The sequence below is a fragment of the Cyclopterus lumpus genome, chromosome 12, assembly GCF_009769545.1.
Source record: "Cyclopterus lumpus isolate fCycLum1 chromosome 12, fCycLum1.pri, whole genome shotgun sequence".
Lineage (NCBI taxonomy): Eukaryota > Metazoa > Chordata > Actinopteri > Perciformes > Cyclopteridae > Cyclopterus > Cyclopterus lumpus.
The window spans coordinates 1,305,967-1,315,966 of NC_046977.1; the positions used below are offsets into that span (position 1 = coordinate 1,305,967).

Genomic DNA, 10,000 nt, shown 5'->3' on the forward strand with positions numbered 1-10,000 from the left:
ATGACGCAAGTCAATATCTCTTTAACTTCACAACTTTATTGTAAAACAAACACAACTCAATGCCCTCGTGATACATATACACATATATATATATATATATATATATATATATATATATATATATATATATATATACACATATACACACACACACACATATTTTAAAAGAACATAAACCAATGTTAATGTTAATAAAACACACCTGATATGCAACAAAGATTTGTAGATGACAATTCCTACAAAAAGACATGCTGGAGTATGAGAAACAATGTAATAGCATCTATCTGGTACAGGACAACCCAGTGATATTTATAAAATAGCCACTTAACGAAAACTCGTCCACCAGTAAAATCTAATTATTTAGTAGCAACATGAAAAACGGATGTTAAACTTTTTGTCCAAAAATGCAACAAAAAAACTAAATAAATGCCCTTCATTTGCTGCATTAATAAGTTACTTTTCCATTGGCGTTACCCATTTTTGAGAATCTCTTTAATATTGAACCTGCAACATTACGAACGGGGCAAAACCTTATTTATTTTTCTAAAAATCAAAACTAAAAAAAAACTATGTGCCGTGCAAAAATGCTAAATAAAGCTCCAACGCCTGCAACATCAAATCTAAAGCGCAAACCTGACATTCAAAAAACGTACGCTCTTGATGAAGTGCAGAAGTATTATTATACATTAAATACTGAACAACCCTCATACTGTAAAATCAACAAAGGCAGAATTAGGTTTTTATTTTGTCACGCTGTGGTCGCCGGGTGCTTCTTTTTTCCTGAAAAAAAAGACACAAAAATAAACTTGGATGAGTGGGTGTTTATGCGACAGTGATGCCCCCCCACCCCCCCACCCCCACCACCCCCACACATACCTGTTCACTGGAATGAACTGAAGCCTTCTCTTGACGCTTTGCATAGCCTTGCTCTTTGCACTACTGCGAGTAGGAACCCCCTGCAAGCATCGTGTAATACAGGTTTCACACTCTCTGGATATGGACACCTTCATGCAGACAGCCAACCTCTGGTTTCACTAAAGTGCTACTGGATATCTAACGTCATCGTGGAAGGGATTCAAATACGGAGCAAAGTAAACTGCACCAGAAAACTCGTCTCTAAAATTGTACCTTCTTGCACTTTTCCGCTTGGTAACTCCTGTTGAACATCCTGCTCCTGTCCTCTGTGGTAAGAGCTATGCAAGGTCTGAAGGTCATGCCAGGGTCAATAGCGCTGGACAAAGACCTGGGCAAGGCAGAGCAGGACACACATCAGACCAGTTCCCATCCACGACTAAACGCTCTCATGCTTCGTCCCAAAGTCCATCTTAATAAATAAATAAATAAAGTGAGCCGGGAGTGTAACCGCCGTGCAATTATTATAGCATTCACACATTATTAACGAGGATGAGGAAGACCCGTTGTCTCTCGGATTCCACTCTTTATTACACAGATGCACTTAAAAGACACAGCAAAACTTTTTTTTTTTGTGGGTTGTTTTTCTGAAAGAGTAAAAGAAAAAAGAAAAACACTTCTTACAAAATATTTACAAAACCTGGCAATGCACAGCATGTTCAGTGATTATTATTATATTTTTTTAATATAAACAAAAATAAATAGGCTTTTTTTTTTTCACAAAGAAACAAAACTTCAACTTGACAAAGAAATGAACACACTAAATATCAAGTTTAGCAAAACAGAGAAGAGTAATATGTCGCTTCTGTGGCATCTAGAACGTCATGGAGGTCCAAGAGCGTTAAAGTGGCTTTCATCAACAACGGAGCTCTGAACTTCCCATCTGGGAGTTTGAACCACGACGTAAGAGCAAAAAAACAGAATGATATGCAATCTCCTCGGTAGTCTGGACATGATGCCTTTTAAAAAGGTCAAGGGTCAAATCTTATTTTAAAAAGTGTTCCTGGGTTTTTGTGACAAAGTCAGAAAGGACTCACTCGACCTGTTGGGTCGCTTTCTGGAATCATCTCCATGAGAAGAACTTTAGAGCTTTAGCAGTGTGGGGCAACGACATAAAGACACGGGTTAGGGTGGGATAGTGTGTGTGTGTGTGTGTGTGTGTGTGTGTGTGTGTGATTTTGGGCTATACAAAATAAACTAAATTAACTGAATGTGTGTGTGTGTGTGGGAGGGGGGGGGGGACTTAAAGTAAACCTCCACATCACAGGTAAATTAGCTAAGATATGTCATAATGTAACATGTATTTTGATTACCGTGGCTAAAATTGTGTTCTCCCTCAGGCAAATTAAAACAATACATTAAAATCTTAAATCTTTATTTAGTCATATTGAGAGGTTATTTTTCTTGGCCACTTCTTTATTTATTTTTTAAAATAGTTTTTTTTTTTTTTTTACATAAATTCTGAAAGATATTTTAGATGATATCATTTTCTGCAAATAAATAATGCGCACTGTGATGGCGGTACTACATTGCTTTCCAAAGGTTTGGCGGTGGTGTAAATCAACCTCAGAGCACACGAACACATAGAGAAGTCGTCACGATGTTGTGGAACACAGTCGTATAAATGTACAAACACATTTTAAAAAAAGAAAAGAAAATGTATGATTTGTGTTATCGTATTAAAAAACGTTCCCTTCGAGCCTATAAATGAATGAGCTTGACCTACGTTGACCTCCATCAGCAATCAAGAACATAACTGGTAGAAAAGTGGCTTGTGGTGCTGCGTACTCACAATGTGGGAAAGCCCTGCTTCTTCTCTGGGTTTCTCCTGTTTGCTGACTCACAATCTGCCTCGTCTATAAACTCCTCCTCTGCTCTTCCTAGATGCACTCGTTTGTCGTCTATCTCCACGCTCTCGCCTTCTCTCTTTATCTCGCTTAGCAAGTCCGCTTGCTCCCTTCCCTCTCGCCTCTCCCTGCTTCGAACCTGGACATGGTTGGTCCTATTAGATTCCAGTTCGACAAACACACTCTTGTCCTTCGACATGTGCACCATGCTCTGCGCCTCTCCTTCTACGGGGCGCTGCGATCTGTGGCCGGGCGCAAGGCTCCGTGCAAACGGCGTCCGTGGTGGCTGCCTGGCAGCTGACAAATGAGTGAAAACGGGGAACCTGTAGGTGGCGTTCACACTCGTCTCTGTGGAGCAGGGAAAAGGCGCTCTGCTGGTTCTCGCGGAGGACCAAGCGGTGACCGGCGTCTGTGATTTGTGGCCCCCGCTTTGATACGGGGGAGCTCCCGATGCGGTCTCGCTCATTTTGGAGGACGTGATATGGAACGGAGAACGACTGGTAGTCCTGGTGTCCGTCGCCGGGAGCCCGAGGCTCTGGCGCCACTTGATCGACTCCGCAAGGTTAGGACCCGCAACTGGTCGAACCCTCTCGAGCTGCGGGGCGACGTCTCGGCCGGGCCTCCACTGCTCGGTTCTGGCGGCCCCCGCCCCGTCTGCCGGCTCCAAAGGACTCTGGCTGCAGGACTGGACCGATGACAGCCGTGACTGTGCACCGTCTGGGGAGATGTTCGGCGTTGGAAGAGGGCGGCTCCTCGGAGGAGACTGTCCAGAGAGAGGACAGATACTTGGAATCTCAGCCAGCTGATTTTCCCGTTTGATGTCTTCATCTCGAAGTGCTGTACAAACCGCGGCGGTGCCGTTCCTCGACACGTCCCCGTCTTTGCTTTTCTCTGCGGTGGAAACTTTGGCCTTTTCAGCCAGAAACCTTCTGATCTCCAGCTCGATGCTATCGTCGCTGTCCACTGAACTGCTGTCTTCCTTCATCTCGAGAGCAGTCCGAGCATTGAGCGACAACGTGGTGACTTGACCCCCAGCTGCTGGTTCCCCTTCATCATCGTGCTCTTTACTCTTACTCTGAGGTTTATGTTGCGAAAGGCTCTTTTTACTCAGTCCAGCCTTGTCTTTCATGTCCTCCTTACTCTTTTCTAGTTGTTTCAAAAGACTGCGCTTGACAAGAGGATCAGGTTTAAACTTTTTGTTCTCCGAATCATTTCCCCGGTGTGGTTCTTCCTCCCTGGGGCTCACCCTTGATTTCCGCTTCAAGTCTCTTGTTTTTTTCTTTGACTTCTTTTTTGTTTTCAGCAGGTCTTTGATGGCGGTGTCGAGGTCCTCATCACTGTCAAGCGAGCTGCTTTTGTCTCCGGTCTGCTCCACCTTGCATACTCCAGCTATTGGGTGTGTTTGACTTCCCTGGGAAAATGCCAGTGGGCCGGACTCTTGTCCAGGTTTAAGGGACGTCTCTTTGACGTTGTCTTCTGTGCCCGACGCGATGGAAACGCTGCCGTTTCCCTCTTTGTGTCTTCTTCTCTGTGTCAACGACAATCTTGATGGTTTCTTTAGAGTTGCCACTTTTGCTTTCCCTTCCTCCGGTTGAGGCTTTTGAGTCGTAGCGGTGGGCAGCAGTTTTTGCATTTCGGCCTTCTGCTCAAGAAATTTCCGGATTTCTTGCTCAATCCCATCTTCACTATCAATGGAACTGCCATCGCTTTCTTCACCGGGCCGGTTGTCAGGGGGCGAGGATTGCAAGGAAGATTCGGTAGGAGTGCAACTGCTGAGGCCAACACTATGATGGAAGGCCTCGGGCATGACGGTTTTTGAAATGTCCAGTATTGCCTCAGCGCACATGAGCTCAGCAGTTGTATTAACTTTTGGAGGGGCTGGGGTAGGTTGCTCCTTCAAACCATCTTCCTCGAACAAAAGCGATCCGTTTCCTTTCCCATTCGAGCTCTCTAAAAGAGCACTCTTGGGTAGGAAAAGAGAAGGCGGAGGATGTTGAAGAGACTTAGCTTCTTTCTCAGCTCTGGTCTTTTTCTTTCTCAGTCTGTGTTTCTTCATGTTTTCCGTGCTTGTACTTCCAACAGCAGGTACGAATGACTTAGTAAAGGGTTTCTGATTGTGCAAGAATGGCTTCAGGACGCTCTTATCCCTGATTTGCTCGAGCTGGTAGCAACGAATAGCTTCCTCGATCCCATCGTCGCTGGTGGAGTCGGACTCTTCTACGAACGCGTGCGGATTGACAGTTTCCGTCTTGTTCTGCTGCTCTTTTTGCTCCCGCTGGTATCTTTGAATGGCTTCCTCAATGCCGTCGTCACTGCTGGAGTCGCTCGACTCTTCATCTACCTCAACTTTGGTCGAGCAATGCACTTTGTCGATTGTTTTGGAGAGACGCTTTGCCTGCTCCGTGGGCGAGGCTAAACTTGTGTCAGTTGCACTTTTGTTTGAATCCAATTTCTCAACTGTGTTGTCGTTTAGGAAGGCCCTGTTTTTGATATGCTTTTTTATAGGTGTAAGGGCCGGTGGTGTGGAAGTCTCAGCTTTGATAGCTTTCGGAAGCCGGCTACTGGCAATCAAAAATGTATTGCTGTCAGAGACCTGTTTGGAATCCTCGGGAACAGGTGGGCTTTTCCTGGGAATTTTGGACGATTGGAGAAAGGCCAAGCATGGTTCCGCCTTGCGTTTGTGATCGTCCTTTTCCTTCAGGTATTCCAGTATGGCCTCCTCGATTCCTCGGTCCACAGAATCGTCGCTGTCAGAGTCACTACTCTCACGGTTCATTGGGGAGGCAACATCTGACGGTTGGTTTTCTGTGGGACCTTGAGCTTTGGATTGGGGGCCCACGTAGGAACCCATTGCAACCTTGCAGACTTGGGGATGACCTTCGTGTCCCGATGGCACATTTTCCTCGATCTCGTCGCCCATCTCGAGTGAGGACTGGGTGCTCCGAAGGCTCTCTATGATCATCTGGACCTTATCTGAGATAGGCGTGCCTCTGGTGGACAACTCGCTGTCAGAGTCATTGAAGCAGATTGGAAGGCTATAGCCTCCGGGTGGGCCACATGTTCTCCATTTTGTTTGCGTCGCTGCGACAGGAGGTACATTCATCAAGTACATTCTAATGAAGAGAGGTGAGGTCCTCGACCATTGGAGTGCGGCTGCCTCCGATCACAATCACATTGTTCAATCTGAGAAGAAAACAGAAACAGAGAATCAGCGTCAGGCGAGTCACAATACCCACGTATCAAATTATTCTGATGGCAAAACATTCTTATTCTTATTCTTATTAGTCCCTCTGTGTCCACACGTCGACTCCCTTTGTAAGAACGCTGAATGAAGTCTGTCATGCCGCTGGCGTATTGTAAACAGATTCATCAACAATAAAAGTGTCCAAGGCAGCCAGATTTCCATTTTGTCCAATTGTCAACGGCAATCTTAAATTCATATACATGTTCACGGACATTTCAGATAACTATTATTCACAACCACACACACATTTAGAGAAAATAAACTGCAGTTTACACTTTTACAGTGGCAGATTACTTTTACTATACTTAAACGCAATAGATAATAATGTGTAAAAAGATACAGACATCTAGCAGTTGCTACTGAACATTTCACACTTTGCCAGTTGCCAGAAATTTGATTTAAACATCAGGATCAAGAAGATAATATTTCCCCTCCATGCAGGTAAAGTTATGAATGAAGTCAGCTTCCACTAAATCTGTGACTATCTGTTGATTTCATGTCCTCCCCTTCACTTACCCTAGTCCATCAGAGTGGACACTACTGATGGAGACACCCAGTCCCAAAACACAGCTCCACGTCCCAAATACCACCAGAAGAGGCCCCTTAAGCGCTCTGCTGCCATCATGTGGAGGAACTCAAAGTGACCATTCTGCAGTACTTCATTGAAGGCCGTATACATTGTAATCATGGTGAATGCAATGGTGCTGCGTGCTTCTGACAGATCAAAGCGAGTGCTTATTTGTGTGTGTGTGTGTGTGATTTGATGAATATTTGGGAGACTTGAGATGGCCGTGCGTACAGTAAGCACGCAGCTTCTTCACAGTGAAAAACTTCAAGTGGCCGGCTTTCGTTTAGTCTCTCGGTCCCGTTTGGATCCCACGACCGAAGAGCCCACATAAGTGCTGAGTCAGTAATTGTAGGCGAAGTCAAGTGTATGAATCGGGACCAGGACTTGGAATGTGATCAAAGTGAAAGGAGGCAGGGATGCTGAAAGACTTGAGCTGTGAAGAGCGTGTTCGGGTACATTCTGTCCCACTGAGGAAATGAATGGCCTTCATTGCGGCTCTGATGGATTATGACAAATAACCTCAGGTCTTTCAGCTAAAGCCACAATTCAGGAGCTTGTAAAAAAGACCCGGGGACGCCCCTTTGGCCACATCCCACTGCAAGTGGGCCCTGGGGCAAAACTAACTGTCGGGGTGCAGCTCTATAGTCGCTTCCAGTTGAATTAAAGTGAATGTATTGTCTTTTAGTCAAGCCTTGGCGAGCCAAATTGCCACTGAAATATGTTTGACACCCCTCTACAAGACAAGGGGTTTAGATTTAAGTGCATATTATCAAAGAAATGTGCACTTCAAATTACCGCACTGTAGTGACCACACAGTGACCCTAGGGGCGTTCGAGTGTCCGTCATCCAGCCTTGTGGCCGACCCCGAGCTGTGATTGGGAGTGTTAAATGCATTTAAATGTAGCGCAAAATACTACTAAATAAAAACAGTATTCCACTCTTCCCTCAATTGTGAGGACTTTGCACACATAAATCACAGCACACTCTTGGGCGTGTGTTCGGTTTGCCCATTTTATGATTTGACCGCGACACCGAGTGAAACATGTTGGGGGCCCCATGGAACCACCAAAAAGCCCCATTTAGGTCCCTAGACCTTTGTATTAATGGGAGACCATTGGACATGAATTTACAGAGCCAGGCAGGTATCAAGGGAAAGGTTTTTGGATTATTGGAGCCCATGCACACATTTGTAAACTACAGCCTCCATCTTCCAAATGATGACTGTTCAGATAGCAGTAGGAGCTGATGTTACAGGCTGCTGTGGGTAGACGTCCATGTGTCAGTGGCTAAGCTTTGACACAAATATAGCCGCAATATCAGAAAGTTTTATCAGCAAACTGTACTTTAATTATGAAAAGTTTTTTAAAAAACTCCTCATGGAGGAATGATGAATTATTTATTATCATTGATACAACGTGTATACTTTTTTGAAACAATGCATTGTTTCATATACAAGATATTAAAAATAATCAAATCTATTTGCAAAGTAACTGTTATATCTTAAACTACCTCTATGATGTTAGGTGGCTGCACTTCAAGTCCTTTAAAACCAGATCGATACGGTCTTTTTGTTTCGTGGAAGTTAAACACTACGGGAGCCCGTCGGACGGTCATGTCGCACCTGAGCTCCTCCAGAGAAGGACGGAGTAAAACAGCCGGTGATGCACCTCCACCAACGGCCTGGCTGTCGGGACATTAAACCCAGTTGAAAAGTCGCCATGCACCGGCCTCCGCTAGTCTACCGACCCTTCGGTACGTCCTCCCTTCCAGCTCGCTGTGCACCCTGCAGGGGAGCCGACAACCCCGACGGCCGGCACCGAGAGACAATCCCTGACACTCTTAATCATGCTCCCGTGATTAAACCGGTTATAAAAGTGCAGAAACTACAGGAAACCAGGATGGGTCACGAAGGACGCCCAGCTGCAAAAAAAAACACACACACCCCGCCGAGAAGCACACAAGCCGAGCTACACGAATGTAGCCTCACGTCGGCGGATGCCCACTTAGTTGACATATTTACGAATAAAGTTTCCGCAGACATGCCGATATCAGTCGGTGTCATGTTAGGTTTTTTACATTAACATAAGCAACGGGTGCAATTGCGTGTATTTTTTCCTGTTGAAAACCCCGGCCGCCCCCGTAGCCCTGTAGCGGCGCGGACTGCACCGCCGCCCGGCGTGCAGCGCTAGGAGACACCGCAGAGCAACCATGTTTCTCGGTTCTCCCGGCCACGGTTCTCACCCCCCACCCCCCCCCCCCCAACACACACACACACACACACACAAAAAACTCGGATGTTCGGCTCGCGAATAATATTCATACACATAAAACATGAAAACAACACGGTTGCGTTGTTCTTGTCACGAACCGACGAGGCGGTGCGGACCTTCGGAGGGAGAACCGCGGCTCGGAGTCGGTGACTTGAAAGACACAAGGCGGGCCTCTCGGCTGCTGCAGCCCCGGCATTTTCTCCGGCAAAGAAAGCCTTTGTATTGAGCCACAGCTCGCCCTCCTGGCCTCGGCTATGTCCACCCCCTCCCCGCGCGACAGCCACGGAAACACGGTGCACGCGTTTGAACTCACCCAGCGATGCGTGGCACGGAAGCGACTCTACGGGAAATGTGTGTTCATCGCCCGCGTTGCCTTTTCTCTCTTTTTCCGGGGGGGGAGATGTTAGGAAAGCCGTGTCCGTCGCCAGCTCGCGCGCACACACACACACACACACACACCGCCCGCCTGCAGCCCTCGCCGTCGAGTCCCCCTCCGCTCCGAGTCCGACTGCCGGGCCGAGCAGCTTCCTTCAACCCAGAGTCCGGCGGAGCGGGGACCTTTTTTTTTCTTCTTTTTTTTCTTTTTTTTTTTACACATTTTCTTTATGTTTTACATTTAAAAAAACAACTTGTGTTTTACATAAATAAATAAAAACACAGTGATGCATCTAATTTAGAACAATAACCCTTAACAGTAGTTGTTATCACAGCTATATATATATATATATATATATATTATATATATATATATATATATATATATATATATATATATGCATATCAGCTATTTTGCAATACAATCATACATACATTACCATACAATTGTCAGTGGTATTTAGTTATTGACTTAATAAATGCATATTAAAGTTTTTTCTCCACTGTAATACCTGTATTATACTTCAAATACAGGCCAGATGTGTCAGTGTGTTCCATCCAAAACAACTCAACACAGAGCATATTAATTAATTGTTTAATTGAATTGCAAACATTGAAATATCATTCAAGATCCAGGAAGATAGAGAATGTTTTAATTCAGTTAGGGTTCGCCCCCTTGTGACTTAATTTTTATGGATATTGGTGTCTTATGCAAGGTTTACACAAGCATATAAACCACAGGCCTAGAATTTAGTCACATATATGTTACTCGTACAATATATAT

General features: G+C 45.3%; 1 protein-coding gene across 1 annotated transcript; it reads right to left on the reverse strand.

Moving 5' to 3' along the window:
* Positions 1-155: 155 nt before the first annotated feature.
* ppp1r26 (protein phosphatase 1, regulatory subunit 26) lies at positions 156-9,378 on the reverse strand. The gene is made up of 5 exons (XM_034547374.1): positions 9,155-9,378; positions 2,705-5,942; positions 1,129-1,243; positions 877-956; positions 156-780 (listed from the first exon to the last, which is right to left on the reverse strand). Exons 2-5 carry the CDS (start codon positions 5,869-5,871, stop codon positions 741-743), a joined length of 3,402 nt encoding a protein of 1,133 aa, XP_034403265.1. The 5' UTR covers positions 5,872-5,942; positions 9,155-9,378; the 3' UTR covers positions 156-740.
* Between the last annotated feature and the right edge of the window lie 622 nt (positions 9,379-10,000).